Source organism: Bufo gargarizans, chromosome 11 (assembly GCF_014858855.1).
Source record: "Bufo gargarizans isolate SCDJY-AF-19 chromosome 11, ASM1485885v1, whole genome shotgun sequence".
Classification (NCBI taxonomy): domain Eukaryota; kingdom Metazoa; phylum Chordata; class Amphibia; order Anura; family Bufonidae; genus Bufo; species Bufo gargarizans.
In genome coordinates this window covers 13,585,682-13,605,628 of record NC_058090.1, presented here as the reverse complement: position 1 = coordinate 13,605,628, position 19,947 = coordinate 13,585,682, and the positions used below count along the sequence as shown (strand labels likewise).

Sequence of the window (19,947 nt, the reverse complement as noted above, 5' to 3'; positions counted from 1 at the left end):
AGATCAGAGAGAGAGACGGAGGATTATTAATCATGTTAATGCTCCGTGTCTCTGCTGTCCAGTGCGGGGCTTGGCTGTCATTCACGCTGCAGATGACACACACGGCATCCGCTCATGTGAATCAGCCCTAAGGGGCTACTCACCGAGTTGAACAGCTCTGTAGTCAAACCAAGGTAATTATGAAGAGCCAAAAATGTCACTCTTTGCAGCCGGACCATGATGATCTGGGAAACATGGGTAAAAGAGAATTAATAGTCATTGGTTTTGAGACTAAAGCATACCCAGTTAGTATTCACAGTCAGACACAGATTACTTATTAAAATGTGATACGATCTAGTATAGGTTATGATCTCTAAAGACTTCTGGTAGAATAATACATTTACCCAGGTGAAACAACCAGATTAAGGGTCCATTCACACGATCACATCCGTTCCACAATTTTGCAGAAGGGGAGCGGACCCATTCATTTTCAATAGGGCCGCAAAAGATACGGACAGCACACCATATGCTGTCCGCATCCACACTTTCTTTCTGCGGCCCCACAAAAAAATAGGGTATGTCCTATTCTTGTCCGCAGCCACGGACAAGAAAAGGCATTTCTATCATAGTGACGGCCACGTGCGGTCCACAAAATGTGGAACACACATGGCCAGTGTCCTTGTTTAGCGGATCCGCAATCTGCAGACCGCAAAACAGTTGCGGACGTGTGAATGGACCCTAATAGGCATTGGGGGTACAACTCCTTTGTGAAAGAAATGCAAGAGGTGAGAAGCAGTGAACGTTTGCTGGAAGATAATGGAAGGGAGGGCAGAGAGGACAGATAAGGGTCTATTCACACCAAGTTATGGCTCTATGCTGGCAAAAAAACTGATTGAGTACATGCCAAATGTATCCCTAAGGCTCTATTTACTAGGTGGAGGCAAAAAAAGTGTCCTGTTGGAGCAATATCGGTATACTAGACTATTCCATACAATGGTATACAATGTGGTGTATAATATATTTATATATATATATATATATATATATATATATATATATATATATATATATATATATATATATTTAAAGGCAACAGGCCCCTAAGCATGGGTCTACACATATCTCATAGAAAAACTTAGTATGGGCCCCTACCCCTATGCTACTAATTTGTCAAACACTCCCAGGCACTGCAGAATGCAAAGCACAGGATTTCAGGTGCATCTTTTTTTTTATTAGCAGAGAAAATTTTAAGAAGAGAAAAGTCACCCTCTGACTTCTGTGTCAGAAAAAAGGAAAAGGTGTGTCAAAAACATGGCGCTCATCCTGAACAGCAAATTTCTCAAATGGATTTACACCAGACAACTGGCATAAATATATAAATTCTTCTTCACATGTTACAAAGCTGTCTGCCTGCAGCTACCACTAGGGGGAGCTCAAGGCAGAGGAGTTTATACAGTGCAACGTAAGCCATAATAATGTCTTTGCACTGAGCTCCCCCTAGTGGCGGCATGCAAATGTTGCGTTTTTATCACAGACTATGGAAAGAGATCAGCAAGGTAACAGTAAATGTAGAAGTCACAGAAGTAGACTCCCTAATCTACACACTTAATCAGAACAAGATCCTCAAATCTCTAGCTGGGGTAAGTGAAGATAGTGGGTCCCAGGGTTACTTTTCTATATACCTTTCTTGCAACTCGGGGGACATAAGTCTATGTAGGGTCCAATAGTTTATACCCCGACACAATAATATAGGGTACAATAATCACCTGCACCACTCTCACAAGTGTCTCCGGGTATTTGATAAACACGTCTTGGAAGGCATTTGCAGGAAGTCTCAGGATGGTGGATGCTGTGGCAGCCCTGGCTGATACGGTCTTGTAAGGAGCCGGATGCCCCTGAGGAGAAAGCAATATATATTGATATGGTAAGGTAAAAGGCTGCTGGCTCTCGGTATCCATCATGGTGATAACAAACCTGCCAGTTCCACTACAAAAATCGTCAAAACCTTAGTAATATTTGACTGCACAAGCTGCATCTAAAGACATTGTGAAAAGAGAAGTCGGTGTGTGATGACATAGTTTTAATACAAACCAGTCGCTAACAAGCCCTCAAATCAACAGCCAGCCACCCTCCCCCAACGTAATGCAATATTAAACTACAATACAGAACCAGGCTCTTGGAAATTGAGAAAAAAATTACTTTTCTCAGGGCAAATCAACAGATAATTTAGAAGGCGCCCAGTGAGCGGAGGGTTTCAATCCTCATAGAATCTGCTTATCTAACGCTGCGAGGAACAGTAATCATTCCCGCTTTCATTTATTATTTCTGGGAAAAAAACAAAACAAAAAAAAAAAAAAACACAAAAACACAACACCGCTGACAAATATCCCAAGGGCAGGAATAATGAAAAATCATCGAGAGTATCAATTAGGGCTGCAGTAAACGATTATTTCAGTAATAGAGTATGCTATCAATAATTTTTTACGATTAATCAAGTATTCTAATAAGAAAAAAGTAATTAATAGACTGTTTTCCTTTATAAAAACTCACAGACCCCCTGCCATCAGTCCCCAACACCCTTCTTTCCCCCCTGTGTGATCAGCCCAAGTGCTTGAGCTCCCCCCAGTGCCATCGGCTCAACTATCCCCCAGTGCCATCAGCTCTCCCCCTCGCCAGAGCCAGCAGCTCCTCCCCCTCCCTTGTGCCAGCAGCTCTCCCCCTCGCCAGAGCCAGCAGCTCTCCCCCCTCCCTTGTGCCAGCAGCTCTTTACCCACCCCAGAGCCAGCAGCTCTCCCCCTCCCTTGTGCCATCAGCTCTTCACCCACCCCAGAGCCAGCAGCTCTCCCCCCTCCCTTGTGCCAGCAGCTCTCCCCCCACCCCAGAGCCAGCAGCTCTTCACCCACCCCAGAGCCAGCAGCTCTTCACCCACCCCAGAGCCAGCAGCTCTTCACCCACCCCAGAGCCAGCAGCTCTTCCCCCACCCCAGAGCCAGCAGCTCTTCCCCCACCCCAGAGCCAGCAGCTCTCCCCCCGTCCCTTGTGCCAGCAGCTCTGCCTCCGGCCCTTGTGCCAGCAGCTCTCCCCCCGTCCCTTGTGCCAGCAGCTCTCCCCGCCCTGGCCAGTCCCTTGTGCCAGCAGCTCTCCCCCCGTCCCTTGTGCCAGCAGCTCTCCCCCCGTCCCTTGTGCCAGCAGCTCTCCCCCGTCCCTTGTGCAGCAGCTCTCCCCCCGTCCCTTGTGCCAGCAGCTCTCCCCCCGTCCCTTGTGCCAGCAGCTCTCCCCCCGTCCCTTGTGCCAGCAGCTCTCCCCCCGTCCCTTGTGCCAGCAGCTCTCCCCCCGTCCCTTGTGCCAGCAGCTCTCACCCCGTCCCTTGTGCAGCAGCTCTCACCCGTCCCTTGTGCCAGCAGCTCTCACCCGTCCCTTGTGCCAGCAGCTCTCACCCGTCCCTTGTGCCAGCAGCTCTCACCCGTCCCTTGTGCCAGCAGCTCTCACCCGTCCCTTGTGCCAGCAGCTCTCACCCGTCCCTTGTGCCAGCAGCTCTCACCCGTCCCTTGTGCCAGCAGCTCTCACCCGTCCCTTGTGCCAGCAGCTCTCACCCGTCCCTTGTGCCAGCAGCTCTCACCCGTCCCTTGTGCCAGCAGCTCTCCCCAGTTGGGTTGCTATGACGCTGTGCACTCCTTAGTCGCACCAACTTACCTTTTCAGCAGGGGCGCCGCAAACACTACATCGTTCTGCGCTGCTCTGCGTCTGACATCACACAGCGCGTCAGGTCACGGCGTGCGAACGTCAGGAGGTCAGAGCGGCGCGGAACCATGGATGTGCTGTGGAGGGTCTGGAGGCCCCCGGCTGGAAAGGTGACTACTGCAGGCCAGCGGGAGACCATGGAGCGGGAGTAATAGCAAGCACTTCACTCCCGCTCCGTGATCACGTGACACACACGAATCTTCGATGCAAAAAATTTGCATCAAGGATTTTTTTTGTGTCGAATTGCTTGATTCAAATCGAGTAATCGTTTCATCCCTAGTATCAATACATGTTGGATGTCCGCAGAAGCAGAGGCCGGGTACTGCCAATTACTCATCCTTTTTTTTAAATGCAACTGCTATAAAATGCAACTGCTACCAAATGAAGCAGCGAGAGGAGCGCCACGTTTGTGGCGTTGTGTGATCGCATGTAGATGTATAACATTACCTTTTCTTGCCCATATTCATTGGGGGACACAGAAACCATGGGTATAGCTATGTCCTCTAGGAGGCGTTGACACTAGTAAAAGCTGTTAGCTCATCCACCAACAGCTATACCCCCTCCAGCCTGAGGAGGAGCTTCAGTTTTTTCCTAGTGTCAATATGAGGCAAGACCTCCCTGCTCTGCAGGGAAGCTCCTGAAGATTTTTTATTTTAATTTTTTTCCTTCGCCTCCCTGTTCTCCCAGGGTTGAGTTGCGCCAATGCTGGTCACCTGTACTGCTGCCTCCCCCACAGAAGACAAGGTGGATCAGGGCAGCCTCGCTCCCCTGCATCCTGCCAGCCAAGGGGTCACCTAGGTCCGCCAAAAAGACCCTCCCGCCATATCAGAATCCTGCCACTCCGGTGCCAGCTGCTGAGGAGGTGACCCTGCTGGAGAAGGTGACTTATGGGCCCACATAGGGAGGGTGAAGAGAAGAGGATGAAGATGAGGTGAGTACACGGGATTAGGTAAGTATGTTTTATCCCTCTTCCCCCTCCATAGTTTTCTAGGGTTGGGGACCAGGAACCAGACACAAGGCTTTATTTATAAAAACTAGAGGGGTTTTCTGCCGCAGGATATGGGGCGGACTTGCTGCTGTTAATGGGGCCTCACTAGGTTCTGCCAAGTATGAACAGCAGACTGGATCTGAGGGCCCTCATTAGGTGGCAGCAGATCTGTGCTACACTATGTTGTTGTAGCACCAGGACCCCCTCTCATTTCTCCTCTAGGCTGCTGGCTACACGGCCACTTAGGGGGTTAATACCATCCTCGCAGGCGCTGCTTACTCGGCCGGCCGTGGTGTCCCCGCCGGTCCCGCAGCTACCACCATCCACCCTATCGGGAGTCGGCACCAGCAAGCGCCGCTCCGGAAGAGACGGCGTCCACAGGGTTAACGCCTGTATGATGCCGGCCGCCGCAAGGAATTTCGGCCCGCGATCTTCCCAGTCTGGGGTGACATCACCCGGCAGGTGGGCGCAAGCGTCCGCTTCTGCTCTCTGTCCCTCTGCGCCCCGGCTGACCGACAGCTCCCGGACGGCCGTGAGCGAAAACTTAGGCCCGGCCGCAGCTTCATCCGCTGCGGACCGGGACCGAGCTCCGAACGACAGGCAAGGAAGGGAGCGGAGGAGGTCCCTCACTCCCCCAAATGCGATCCGCTAGTGTCAGGGTACTTAGGGGGTTACTCACATCTCTGGACAGGGGGTGGGGGTGCGCTGTGGCGTGAATTCTTCCCGCCTCACTTTCCCTCTCCCACAAGCCGCTAGGCTCCGCCCCCGGTCCTCAAAACAGCTTAACCCTTTCTGGACAGCCACCTCTGAAGCCGGCACCAGATTATCTGAGATCTTATCTTCAGTGCAATGTGCCTTAAACGTTAACCCCTTCCTGCCTCTCGGCCCACTTGACGCTGGGCATCCTAGTTTCAAAATAAATAAAAATGTGCGTTCATATGGCCCCCCTCATCACCGCAGGACCACCCTGTCTGTGTGGTACCAGACTGGGCCCGTGTCCTATAGCGGACAAAGGAGGACCTCTCATAGTTCCCAATCCGCCCTCCTGGGTCGTTGGGGGATATTCCTCCACATGCGCAGATCCAGGGAGGACAGCTGAAGTATTCCCAATCTACTCTCTGGGTCGTGCGGTTGATAGTTCTCCAGCGCACTCCAGTACAGGAACTCTGGATTCCCAATCTGTCCTCCGGGGCCTTTTGGTTGATAATTCACCACCAGTGCGATCCGCTTGCAGAACCTCAGAAATTTCCCATATCACAGTCCGGGGTGGTCTGGTTGATAATCCCCCACCTGCACGATCCAATGGAGAACCTCTGGAAGTTCCCACTCCATCCTACGGGGTCATTTGGTTGATAAGCTCCACCTACGCAATCCGGTGGATTCCCACTCCACCCTCTGGGTCGTTGTTTGATATATGCCCACCGACGTGGCCTACAACTGCCACAGGCAGAACTGCGCGCAAGCGGGTCAGAGCAGAACATTCTCTTCGGTCACCTGCACACCCTCAAGGCGCACCCTTCCATTCCTGGAGAGGTTCGGTCCGAGGGGGGAAATCAGTGATTCGGGCTCTAACTCAAATCCATTGCAATATTCCAAGACAGCGTCCACAGTAGCCAGCAGTTCTTGTCGTCTGCATTACCCTTTTCCTTAGGTGGAGTATTTGCACTACTACTGGATGCAGTACTCCCTTGGATATTACCTCTCTCCATTGGGGTCTAACCGCACTAGAACTGTTTCAGTGCTGGCAGTAGGCATTCCCCCTTTTAGTAGGTGGCGGAACTGCTTTCCCACTGGGGACAGTACTTACTGTATGCATTAGCTTCTTACATTGGTGGCGCTATGGCATTATCCCTGGTTCAGTGTTTACTGTATGTCTTACCCCCTTACGTAGGTAGGATATTGATACGGGACACTCCATATGCCTTGCTTTTTCCGTAAGAGGTGTACTCTCTCTACTTGGATTCAGTTCCTGCTAGATGCATTACCGCACTCAATGGTGGAGTACTGTACTCGTGACGAGTGCGATGACGTCAGCGAATGTCCTATTGCAGGTCCTTCAAGAAGAACAAAGAAGAGGATCCCGGCTGCGCGATGGATGAGGGGAGTTATGTTTTTATTTTTTAACCCTCAATTGACATTATACTTAGCATCCTGTATTAAAGAATGCTATTATTTTCCATTATAACCATGTTATAATGGAAAACAATAAAATCTACAGAACACCAAACATCAGTGAAGAAGTCCGGGTTCAGGTCTCGGTACCACATTCATTTTTTTTCTCACGTGCGTGCAAAACGCATTGCACTCGCGAGAAAAAAAAAAAAACTGAACGGAAATCGCCTGCCTACTCGCACGATTTTCTCTGAACGCACCTGCATCGAATCCAGCCATCACCTGCGACGCCCGTGTGAAAGAGGCCTTAAAAGTGCAGCAAACCCTTCAAACAGCTAATCAGCAGGGGTGCTGGACGATCTGATATTGATCGTCCAGCACCTGAGGAAAGGTCAAAATGTGACACCACTGCACAACCCTTTAAAAGGGATACTTCTGTCTAAAAGGTGTAATAAAAATTTTTGGGGAGGATTTGTGGTTGCATTTTCCTTTTCAGTTCAGCAGTACTATACCATTGAAAATTAAACACAAAATAATGTCCATCAGTAGCAGCCAATACAAGTTATATGCAGAGTAATCCTCATGATGATAGTAGGTGTATAACTGTGACAGCTCTACTGTTCTCTTCATACAGTAGGCCTAGATAAAGATGCCCACAGAAGAGCATTGCGCACATGTGTGATGCTCTAATTCAGACATAACCCCTTCCTGCCCTAACAGAGTTATGTGAGACTGTTGGCCACACTGAGAGGCGAAACATGGAGAAATTACAGAACTGGGACAGAAAATACATAGAGTGACTATACCAGTGCATTGGTTGTCTCTACTATTGCAGCTTTGCTTCATTGAAATGAATGAGGCTGAGCTGCAATACCAGTTTACTGGTGTAGTACTGTTTCTTGAAGAAAGCAGCGATGTCTTTTTTCATATACAGCGACCCATAGTCATTTCATCTGATCTTGCACATTAGGTACGGGAAGAGCTGAACTCACGGTGATGACATCAAGGATGCTGAGCAGACTGTGTACGCTCTCTCCGGCCAAAACTTCTTTCACCACCATCTCCTTCCCATCCTGGAAAAAAAACAAAAAAAAACATGAAAGACACTCATATATATACAGTATATATGTGTCACAGAAACCGGAAACGCATGCTATGCATCAGCACTAACCGAAATGTCAATAGGGCCCTATACTAGTGATGAATGAGCCGATTCGTCTCATTAGCAAGAATTCTTCACCTGTGAGGGGATGTCCCCACCTGCCTGTTGATTAACATCTCATCCAGTCCTGACAATCTTGGTCCAAGTAGAAGTGCAGCTCTAATTCAGCTTTGGAAGCACCAACTGTGCATACGTCGCTACATTTCTGGGTAGTGGCACATGAACAGTGGCTGCTCCCAAAGTCAAACTTATGGCACCGCAATTCAATTTGCTTATCCTTAACCCCTAAACACCTGATGGTCAGGTGGGAAACGCACCTATATGACTAGGATATGTGTGAGATGAAACATCCCCTTTAATAATTTAGCCATAAAAAGTGTACTTACACTTTCCTGAATGCATACTTCCAGAATCCCATCTTGGACTACATAAATACTGTTATCCAACTGTCCTGGGCGGAAAATGTACTCTCCTTCGTGAAGCTGTACGAACACCATGTGTTTGCAGAGTTCAAGGAACAAAGGTTTCTCAAAATGACCCAGAACTCTGCCAAAAAGGACAAAGTGGCAATTAATCACAGACAATTATAACATAAGATTTGCTAACATGGCTGCAACCTCTCCTAATGACACATAAAACAGCCAAAAGTAAAGTAAAAGAGTAGAAATAATGGAAGCATTTAGTCAAAGTATGTCCTAAAGCAACCGTGACAATACTGTAAGTTGCCCAATAAGTGCTCAAAAATAGATGCCAGAAAATCAGAAATTTGCAATTCTCTTGGGATAATTTGCAGGTTACCTTACAAATTTTTTTTTTTACAGAGCCCAAAAGGTTTTTAGAAAAATGTAAAGTTCAATGTCCCTATTAGAGAGCAGTTATCCATCTCCTGACACATGGGCATTATTGAAATGCAGCAATTTATGTTCATTAAAAAGGTCAGAGCTCGCTATTAAAGTTGTAGCAGCATTTGGTAATGTTCGTGACCATGAAAAGAGTAAGAAATGTGCGACGAAGGCTTAATGCACGGGGCAGCAGAACCTGCACAGAACGGACAAGAGGTCGTCACGTAGTACTCACCGTACGTTCTTCAGCATGTACAACACCTCCGAGGGCAAATGAGAATTTTTAACATCAAATTCTGTAAGATCAGCTTCCAAAAGGGAAGGAGGAGGCTCTTTCTTCTGTAAGGTGGGATATTCCTTCTTAAAACGAAGTATTCTATATTTAAAAAAAAAAAAAAAAAAAAAAACACAAAAAAGCATAAAAAGAACAAATATATCCCTCTAAAAGTGGATTAAACAGAGTTCTTTGTCATGTGTGCTGTACAATTCCTGTCCGCGTGTGCTCCTAGCAAGTCAAGATTTGTGGATAACGCTTATCTGTGAGTACAGTACACCTGCAATCACATAGGAACTGAGTGTATCATCAAACACCATAATGCAGTCAGTTTGGTTTGGGGGAGCCGCGGCTGACACACACAGATTTCTGGAGTAATCACAGCTGTATGAATCAGCCCTTATAAAGAATACATATGACCATTTCTGACCTCTAGGGGTTAATTATCAATGGGAGTACTGGAACTATTCTATATACCAGTAAGCGTTCCTCAGCTCCAGTCATCAGGGCCCCCCACCTGCCAGTCAGGATGTGAGAATATCCCACCGAATAAATACCTGTGGTAAGTCCTGATGCATTGACACCAATTATATTACCCGCTCAATATGAAGGAAATCCTGAAAATATGATCAACAGGTGAGGACTAAGGACTGGAGGTGAGGAGCACTGCTGTATGCCATGCTCGTCCCCTCCATGTCCCAATATGGTGTACTTCTTCCTTACCTTTTAGCCAGCGTCAGGACCTTCACCCGTTTCCTCACTCGTGGTCTTGAAACGGTATTGCCACCCACCAGAGTGTTCGGCAGAGTAGTTACCTGCAGAATACCACAAAGCCATCACTGTCTTGCAGCACACAATAAAGTAGCTTAGACTAAGCTAACAATAATAAGAAAATAAATATATATAAAAAATAAAAAGGCTAACCTGCTCCAAATAAATAGAACTAGGAAACTTTAGAAGTGATTTTTGTATGTATATTGTTGAATAGTCTCCCATAGAATCCCTAACATATACTGTATGTCTGCAAAAGGGGAGTGCTTATGCCATCTGGTGATCACAAACAGGAACTGCAGAACAGAAATTAATACACGTCCTAGATTTTAACAGTGGCAAATGAAACAGTGATATGACAAGCTATTTTCTAATCATTCTTATTCAAACCTAGTGGGTGAATTATTGCTTATGTAAGGCATCGCAGCGTGAATAACTGGAGCTAATATGTCGTCAGCAGCTGCATCTTGGCATCTGTTGAACACGGTGATGAAGCTCTAATTCCACTAAAGCTTAGGCAGGGTGCCGAATCTCCATAAAGAGACCAGTCTTACACAGAGACTTACTGGAAGTACTCCATGGTATGGAGACTTTTTGCGAATGCTCCAAGAGAAATGAGAACCAACATTCCCGTGTCCTATCCCAAGACGGATTTTGACACACAGGGAGTCACTTCCAAGAGGTGGTGCTGGCGAGATGGTTCTATTCCTTGGGAGACACCTCTTTGCATATTAATTTCCAATAAAAGAAAACCCAATATTAAATCAATACCTTGCGCATGATCTTCCGTCCATAAAACATAACTTTGTCCCTTTTCCGGAACCGATAACGTGGTACCTCCGGCTGCTGCTGTTCTGCAAAGAGAGGCATGAGGAAAAGGTGACTAAGCGGGTTAAGTGTGGGCTGTGACCAAAATGGCATGGCTGTGTAGGACTGTATGCCTCCCAAGAGTCCTAGATCTCCCAGGTCTAATGACTTTTAAGAAATGAGGCAGAACGGGTTAAAAATGATAAAAGGAGCTCAATGATCCAGTGGCGCCGCCGTTCCAACCCTTACTGGGTCCCTTCTGGTCTCCATTTACTGGTCCCTCTTGACCCACAGGAAAAGCAGCTCAGGCAATCACTTACTGCAACAGTGACCCACCTCAGCTAGCGATTGGATGAGCGAGCATTTCCTGTAGGTCGACAGGGACTCAATAAGCATCAAAACGGCAGGGAATCGAGGAGATCAGTGATGCTTCTTTTATATTGATTTTTCAACACATTCCAAACTTTTCCTTTAAAAAAAAATAAAAAATTTAAAAAACACAGATTCTAACTCCTAGACCTATTACATAAGGAAAATCAACCCAGTTAACAAAAGATAATTCCAACAAACAGGATAATAAATCAGTATATTCCCATATGTGCCCCTTACATCCACGGCCACTTTAACAAAAAAATGTATGAAGAGAAGGAAGAGCAGAGCGAGCACAAAAACAAGCTTCACCGATAATGTAACAGCTTTCACACTCACAACATGGCTCTTGCACAAAATAGAAGCAAAACTGCCTCATTTAACTGCAATTTGTGCGCAGATTATGGCACAACTGCATCATTTTGTTGCAACTTTGTGCAGATTGCGACAAAAAAGCTATATTCCTGCAGTGTGAAAGCTCAGATCCTTTAAGAAAACAAACCACAAATGCCCTTTTTTCCCTGGTGCCGTGTGTGACGCTCATGTTTTGGTCGGGGTCAAAGACGCAGTGACGGCCAGTGGGCAGCGAGCACGGAAATGGACAAGAGACGAGGAATCCTGCCTGTGCAAGCGCAGCCACAGAAACCACTACCCACAAGTGGACGTAGGAAAAAAAAAAAAAAAAAGTGACACATGAGAAAGAGGCGCTGCGATAGCTCATGAGAGAAGCGATACTGCTTTGTATCGCCTTGACTGAATTAGCAGGAAAATACCCTTTAATTGCCGCTGGGCACCCCGGGTGAGTGACGGTACAGGGTCTGTGCTGCTGTATCAGTCAGGCAATGTACTTGGTAATTACCAAGTCTCTTGTATTCCCAGGAGATCAGAGATCGCTTCAGCTTGGAAGGATCACGGACATGCTATTTTCATGACCACATAATCACATTATGCTCCCCAGGTCACAGGACCCCCTTCTATGGGCTCAGTTCTACTAATTTTTGTCAGTTATTATGGAACTTTTCTTGCTGATTAAGTTGTAAGTAAAACCAGTCAACCACATTGTCCTTCCCTTTCCATGAAAAAAATAAAGGGAAGGACGGCATAAGAGCAAGGTGATTTATAAGTTGCTGGTAAATTCTTGGCACGACATAAAGCACTTTTGATGATCAAAAGCACCTAACGTCACTACATACACAACAGAAGTGCCTGGCAGAATTAGGTCGACCTTAATGGGAAAATATGCATTAGCTTGAAAGGCTATTTTTCCCACCATTAGCACTGATTGTGTATCATCACATATGACATTATCTGAACACAGAGGTGTCATTGGTGCTCCCAACACACATGGTTTATCCCCTTCTCAAAACAGCACCACTTGCGGCTCCTAAGGCTCTACAAACACTGCGCCCCAGCCTTTTCTTGGCTGTACCACATAATGATTTCTAGCCGTGCATTTCCAATGTTTGCCACTTGTGACACAGTGAGAGGTTTGGTTATGGAAAACAGGTATTTTCCTCCCAGCATGTGCTGCTAGGCTGATTTACAGCCAGGTGAGGTCAAATACCGGACGGGAGTTTAAACGCCAGTCCGGATTTTGGCAGCACCTGGCTGTCCTTAAATAGGCAGCTGGGCTCAGAAGCCACGTCTCTGTGTTAGGATCTGGGAGCCTTGTGTCTGGATGAAGGCTCGATACCTGTTTGGAGTGAAAACAGGTTGGTGCTGCTGTCAGCAAGGACTCTGAGGCAGAATTGTCGCATGGTGTGAATTACCACCAACACCGCAAGGTGACTTTTTGTTTGATTATGACGGCTTGTTTTATCACTTGCCTAAAGTGTGAATAAGACACTGAACTGTTTGATCCAAAGAAGTTGTTGTTGCCTCTATACTGCGTCCGCTAATCCTGTCTACCAGAGCGAGTCCCCACAATTGGTGGAGGATGCGGGAATAAGCAGTGAGGCTGGCGTGAATGCCGATATTTTTGGTTTCTGCATTTTTTAGGCACGGTTGTATGTCGTACATTAAACCAGCTGTATTACAACCAGTGCCCCACAACAAAATGGAGGCTAATCTGCAACAGCGAGAGACAAACCTGTAGCAACGTGAGGCTAATAAGCAGCAGTAGGAGACTAACCAGTTGCTGCTACAACACGTCATGGCTTTGCAGACAGCAGGAGCAACCCCGAGCGTCCACGATGCCCGGAAAGCAGTACGCGCCGCGATTCCCAAGATGACCCCCGGAGACGACATCGAAACCTACCTGGTGATGTACGAGAAAGTGGCCATCAGGGAAAAGCTACCCCGTGACCAGTGGGCTGATGTCGTCGCTCCGTTCCTGGCATCCGATTCCAGCGGGTGTATTTTGACTTGCTGGGCGATCAAGCGGCCGACTACCAAGAAGTAAAGGGTGAGATTCTGGCAAGACTGGGGGTGAATGTGTTGGTCCGGGCCCAGCGGCTGCATCGGTGGGACTTTAAACCGGCAGAGCCTGCGAGGACCCAGTATTATGACTGACTTCACCTCTTGCAAAAGTGGCTACAGCCTGATGTGCTGAGTCCCCCGGCTATGCTGGATAGACTATTAGCAGATATGTTCTGGAGGGCTTTGCCATACCCTCTCCAGGACTGGATCGGTCAGGTGTCTCCTGGCAATACCATTGAGATGGTGGACCGCTATGAAGCTACCAGGAATCTAAAGGAGGGTTCTGTCAGGAGGGGGTCAGCAAACCCAGGAAATCTCCACCCCAGGCCCGGAGATTTAAGCCGATAAAAGCCGCTGGGATATACCCACGGCGGACCTGGCTCCGATAGTCTGCTGGCGGGGTCAGGAGCCTGGCCATGTAAGGGCTGACTGTCCCCATCAGGTTGAGCCCATGGACACTAACTATGGCTACCGTCAGTCGCTATATGCCAGGAGGCTGTGTGCAACAGGTACCCCAGAGTCTCTAGATCATTTGTGCCAGGTGGAAGTGGGAGACACTCTGGTGGAGGCTCTGCTGAACTTGGGGAGTATAGTGACCCTAGTAAGAGCTACCCTAGTGTGGTCCACTGAGTATACCGGCCGGAAAGTCGGGGTGATGTGCATCCACGCAGACTTAATAGACTACCCCACCGTGCTGGTGTCTCAAACTACGGTGGCCGGTAGATGGAACCACGAGGTGGCTGTCGCCACAAATGTACATTATGAACTCATAATAGGGAGAAACTTCCCGGCACTGTGGCCTGCTATGAGAGTGACTGATACCCATGAGACAGGGGTAAGCCTAGCAGAGTGGCCCGGCTCAGGGGGGAGACCAGAACCCTGGGAACCTGAGACCAAAGGGCCAGCAGTAGGGGTGACCGCCACTTCGGTGGAAAAGGGGGAGACAACCCCGCAAGGTGTGATGGTGGGAGACGTGGAGGACTTGCCGCCGGGTCCTGAATTGGCAGACCTCAATGTCTCCGTGAATAATTTTGGTATCGCCCAAAGTCAGGACCCAACCCTATCCCGTGCCTGGGAAAATGTGTTAATAGTAGATGGTGAACCACAACAACCTGGGGCAGAGTCAGTGTTTCCCCATTTTCTGGTTCATCAGGATATGTTGTATCGGGTAAACCAACTACGGGGTGAGCCTATTGAACAGTTTGTGGTCCCCAAGGATTATCGCAAGCTTGTGTTAGATCTATCCCACCAACATGTTCTCGGGGTTACCTGGGGCTGCAGAAAACTCAGGATCATATTCTACAGCGGTTTTACTGGCCCAGCATATTCAAAGAAGTGGAAAAGTTTTATAAGTCTTGTCCGGCCTGCCAGATAACTAGCCCCAAACACATTTCCGTAGTCCCCTAGTACCTCTCCCGATTATCGAAGTACCGTTTGACCGAATAGCTATAGACCGAATAGGCCCAGTACCGAAGTCCGACCAGAGGGCATCAACACATCTTAGTCATTCTAGACTATGCCACTGGGTACCCGGAGGTGGTGCCACTGCGACATACTCATAGCTAAGGAGTTAATGGAGATGTTTTCCCAACTAGGACTACCTAAAGAGGTTCTGACTGACCATGGGACCCCTTTTTTTGTCCGAGGTGATGAGGGAACTGTGTACGTTGCTGCACATAACAACAACTACGGACGTCCGTTTACCATCCGCAAACGGACGGTCTGGTACAAGGGTTTAACCAAACATTAAAAAATATGTTGGGGGAAAAAAAAAAAAAAAAAAAACACACATGCTCGCCGTGCGAGAGGTACCCCAGGCCTCTACTGGGTTCTCGCCCTTCGAACTGCTATATGGCAGACACCCTTGTGGTCTCTTGGACATGGCCAAAGAGGCGTGGGAACAGCAACCCACTTCACATAAAAGTGTCATTGAGTACGTTACCCAGATGCAAGATCGGATAGAGACAGTATTGCCTCTTGTTAGGGAGCATATGGAGGCAGCTCAGCGAGCCCAGAGTCGGGTCTATAATCGGCAGGCTCAGGTCCGGATCTTTAACCCGTGTGATCGGGTTTTGGTTCTGGTGCCGACCGTGAACAGCAAGTTCCTGGTTGCCACAGTAAAAATTGCTGACAGCCTCTCCTCTAAACAGACTCGTGCAGACCGATGCCTCCGAAGTAGGCCTCGGTGCTGTACTGTCTCAGGAAGTCAACGGAGAGGAGCATCCCATTGTCTTCCTCAACCGTAAGCTCACTCCAGCCGACACTAGGTACAGTATAGTGGAGAGAGAGTGCCTGGCCATCAAGTGGGCACTTGAGTCTCTCCGCTATTATTTATTGGGGAGAAAATTCCGACCACTCCCCTCTCAAGTGGATCAGCCAGGCCAAGGACAGAAAAGTTTTCGGTGGAACACAGGGCAGGCCGGTTACAGAGAAACGTGGATGCCCTGTCCCGGGTACACCACTGTCTGGCGTGTGTTCACCCCCTCTGGGGTGACACAGTGAGAGGTTTGATCTGGGAAAACAGGCATTTTCCTCCCAGCATGTGCTGCTGGGCTGATTTACAGCCAGGTGAGGTCAAATACCGGACCAGATTTTAAGTGCCGATCCGGGTTTTGGCAGCATCTGGCTGTCCTTAAATAGGCAGCTGGGATCAGAAGCCATGTCTGTGTGCTGGGATCTGGGAGCCTTGTGTCTGGATGAAGGCTTGCTACCTGTTTGGTGTGAAAACAGGTTGGTGCTGCTATCAGCAAGGACTCTCTGAGGCAGAGTTGCTGCATGGTGTGAATTACCACCAACACCGCAAGGTGACTTGTTTGATTATGGCTGCTTGTTTTGTCACTTGCCTAAAGTATGAATAAAACACTGAACTGTTTGATCCAAAGAACTTGTTGTTGCCTCTATATTGCGTCCGCTAATCCTGTCTACCAGAGCGAAACCCCCCACACACACACACACACACACACACACACTGTACAGGCACATAGTTCCATATGCCACTTATTGATTACTATTGTATAAAATATAAAATATAAACAATGCATTCAAAAGTTTTCACACCCTTTCACTTTTTTCACATTTTAATTCTCCATAAAAGGAGAGAAAAAAAAATGAACGGTAGAAATGAAAGACGCGGCACTCACATGCGCACCGTGGCCATCCCGCTCCCCAGCCTGTGCAGCATGCCACTAAGTAAGCATTAAAGCTTTATGAAGATTTCCAGACCTTGGTGAGTGCCGCGTCTTTCATTTCTACCGTTCATTTAGTTCATCTCTATTCACGCTGAGCACCACGATCCCGGTCTATAGGTGAAGCCGCTGGTCTAAGGACTTTCTGCGTTACAAGGGGCATAGGTGATTCACATGTTTGCGTAGTGCCGCTGTTTTTTACCTGCATCTACCGACCATTGATTTAAAAGGAGAGAAACCCATGGTGTGGCCATCATCCCTGAAACTATTCTCAAGCAGAAACTCTCCAAAAACTTATATGGTCACTGGATGTAAGAATTGTGAAGGTGATATCAGAGAAGGGTCCTATGTGAGCATGGAACTTGGCCTGTTAAGATGTTTTTTAATGAAATAGCTTTTGATTTCTTTAAATGTGACCTCTGAAAGCTTCAAATTCAACAAATGACCATTTTCAGTTTTTTACAACCTATAAAATGTTTGAAACTCTTGTTGTGCAGAATAATCAGCAACAGTGCATTTTGTGCTTTTTAATTTGTGAAAAAAATCCTGTTATCATTGGGAAGTTTGTTCCATAAAACTTGATTTATACTCTGACGGTTGAGGACTTGAAAATTGACCAAAATCAGAGAAAAATATAATTTGCATAATAATTTGGAACGCGATATATGTCCCAAGGAAACGGCCTGAAGACTTATGTCAATGCAAGATTTTAGTTTATCCTTTTCAACAAATTAGCAAAGGTTTTTACTTTCTCATTATAGGAGATTGATGGGGGGGAAAAGCTGGTATTTTTTATATTTTAGCACACGGCTGCAACGTACCAAAATGTGAAAAAAGTGAAAGGGTCTGAAGACTTTCCGAATGCGAATGCATGGTGTATGTGTATATATCAGTGCAGACTAAAAAAAATATCAACCTGAAAAATTTAGGAGCCAAATTTAAAATGCATATAATATAGCTGGGATGCTTAGGAGCATGGGGTTTTCTAAGCTACAGCCCACGCAGTTAAAGGGGTTGTACACACATTTCCATGACCTGTCAGACTAGCCAGATTCACGTTGGTAATCTCTAGGTGCTGGGTCCTGGCTCATTCGCTTCAGGGCCTCTGCTGCAGTGGCATCAAGCCAATCACTGGCCACAGTGGAGATCTGCTCCCCTTGCATCACATGACCATTTGACATAATGCAAGGAAAGCAATGATCAGTCATTGGCTACAACGGCGTCAAATAGGAAGTTTTCATTAAGGGACTCAAGACAAGCAACGGAGGCTGGAAAGCAAATGAGCCGGGACCCCGCACTGGGGATCAGGAAAGTATGATCACCAACAAAGGTCCTGCCAGTCTCAAAGGTCCAGAAATTAGTGTATCCAAACCCTTTAAGGATTTTTTTTTTTTTAGGGGGCTTCAAACCAGTATTCTTCTATATGTGACACAGAATGAATGGGTTAAAATAAACTATCCCCACTGTAACATCGTATATAAGGCCGAAAAAAGACATTTGCCTATCCAGTTCGGCCTGTTATCCTGCACTGCACTCCTTAAAAGGCCAAATCACTTGAGAGTCGCCACTGCAACCAGTGACCACATCAGCAGGCATCACGTGTGGACGGGACCAGCATGACAGTGGGGGGGGGGAGGGTTACATTTAGAAAAAATATATAATGTAACAGATAAAAATATAATACTTCAGGAGCTTTACTCTTTATTCTCAACCCCTCTGCTTGCCTGTCAGTGAATGGTAGGAGACCTCCTCTGGCAGCTGAACTAGCCTGTGCTTAAAGGGGTTCTGCACTTTGTTTAAACTGATTCAAGTGAACAAAGCTCAGCCGCGCCCAGGCAAGTTGATACAAGTCGTGACGTCACTGAGCCAGCGGTAAACAGTGAGAAGGCCGTGGCGCTGCTGGAGCGCCGCTGCCTTCTCAAACAGCTGATCAGCGGGGGTCCCGGGTGTCGGACCCCCGCCGATAAGATGCTGATGATCTATCCAGAGGATAGATCATCAGTTTAAACAAACTGCAGAACCCCTTTAACCCCTTATAGGCTGCTTCAGTGCTATTTTCCCTCTTTTTATTTCTCTGCCCATCACCCACGTGTCAGTAAGGAGCCGTGCACGGACATCGCCCTCCTTTTCTAGAACGTGTGCAGTATAGGCGGCAATCTCTGCTTGTCAATCTGCGTGCCTTGGGACTGCTGAGCGAACCCCTAGGCCGGGGGAGTCTTATTGTTTCATCATTCTGCCAGCAGTAACACAGACTGACGGGAAGGTTGACAGCTGATTGCTATTCCCTATGTGGAAGTGAATACTGGTCTTGTGGAATAAGGAGAATAGATTATATGATTTATGATCAGAAATGGTTACTAGTCTGTGCATTGATAGGATTGCGCTGGTTTCACACCAGAGTGTGCCTGCAGGAGCTCTGTACTGCCAGGGTCGCATAACATTATATTGGATTTATGATGCTATGTAACCCTTACAGTTCTGGAATGTATTGGATAACACTGACAGCATTAGGTCAGTCCAGTACATTCCAGACCTCTAAGGGTTACATAGCATCATAAATCAATGTAATGCTATGCGACCACGGCAGTGCTATGCAGACCAGCACAGTAGATCCCACCGACATACTGTGGTGTTAAAGCAGCACAGCCGGTGCTCATACTTGTTCTTACAGGGTTTACTGATCTCTGGCTTCTCCTTGTGACCTCATGGGGACCCAGTCCTATAAAACACACTAATGAATCTGCATATGGGCGACTCGTCTCGTCTCATCAGCCGTGGACTGTGCGGGGAGCTCTGTGCGGCCCTAGTTGAAATGTCTCCAGCAGCTCAGCTCCATAGCACAGACTTAACTCCAAACTTGCCAGACTGCTGGAAGCAGGAGCACAAGATGCAGGAACCCAAGCCACACCCACCCTCTATGGCGGGTAGCGTGAGGGGCGGAGCTTCACCCAGCAGGAGACGTCTGAAGCGTAGGTCTGTTGGATGAAAGCCTTTTTTTCTTAAAGAGGCAGAGCAGCGGAGGGTCTATGCGCAAATGGCGATAGGACTTACAAAGGCTTATCGCCATTTTGCAATTCTAAGTCGCATTGGCGACCATTTTAGTCGCCATCCGGAGCACTGTATATATATTATATAAATATCAGGGCATGCTTTTTTGCCGTGGCCCACTGTATAGTAGAGCGCAGTCTGCTGAACTTTCCTTTACAGTAGGAGAAAAAGATTTGGAGTGTGCATGAGCACCTAACAATATGTCCGAGTAGGGTTATGAAATAATAAAATAATTGTAACATGCACAAAATA

At 47.4% G+C, this 19,947-nt stretch overlaps 1 protein-coding gene across 4 annotated transcripts in view; it reads right to left on the bottom strand.

The window, feature by feature from the left end:
- Window positions 1-19,947, bottom strand: part of LOC122922167 (patatin-like phospholipase domain-containing protein 7) — a 124,099-nt gene that overhangs the window by 86,709 nt on the left and 17,443 nt on the right. For all 4 annotated transcript variants that reach the window (XM_044272678.1, XM_044272679.1, XM_044272680.1 and 1 more), the window contains 7 exons: window positions 10,640-10,722; window positions 9,821-9,912; window positions 9,059-9,199; window positions 8,368-8,527; window positions 7,812-7,892; window positions 1,746-1,874; window positions 144-224 (listed from right to left, as the gene is read on the bottom strand). In XM_044272678.1, the coding sequence (XP_044128613.1) occupies window positions 144-224; window positions 1,746-1,874; window positions 7,812-7,892; window positions 8,368-8,527; window positions 9,059-9,199; window positions 9,821-9,912; window positions 10,640-10,722 (767 nt within the window). The remainder of the gene's footprint in view (window positions 1-143; window positions 225-1,745; window positions 1,875-7,811; window positions 7,893-8,367; window positions 8,528-9,058; window positions 9,200-9,820; window positions 9,913-10,639; window positions 10,723-19,947) is intronic.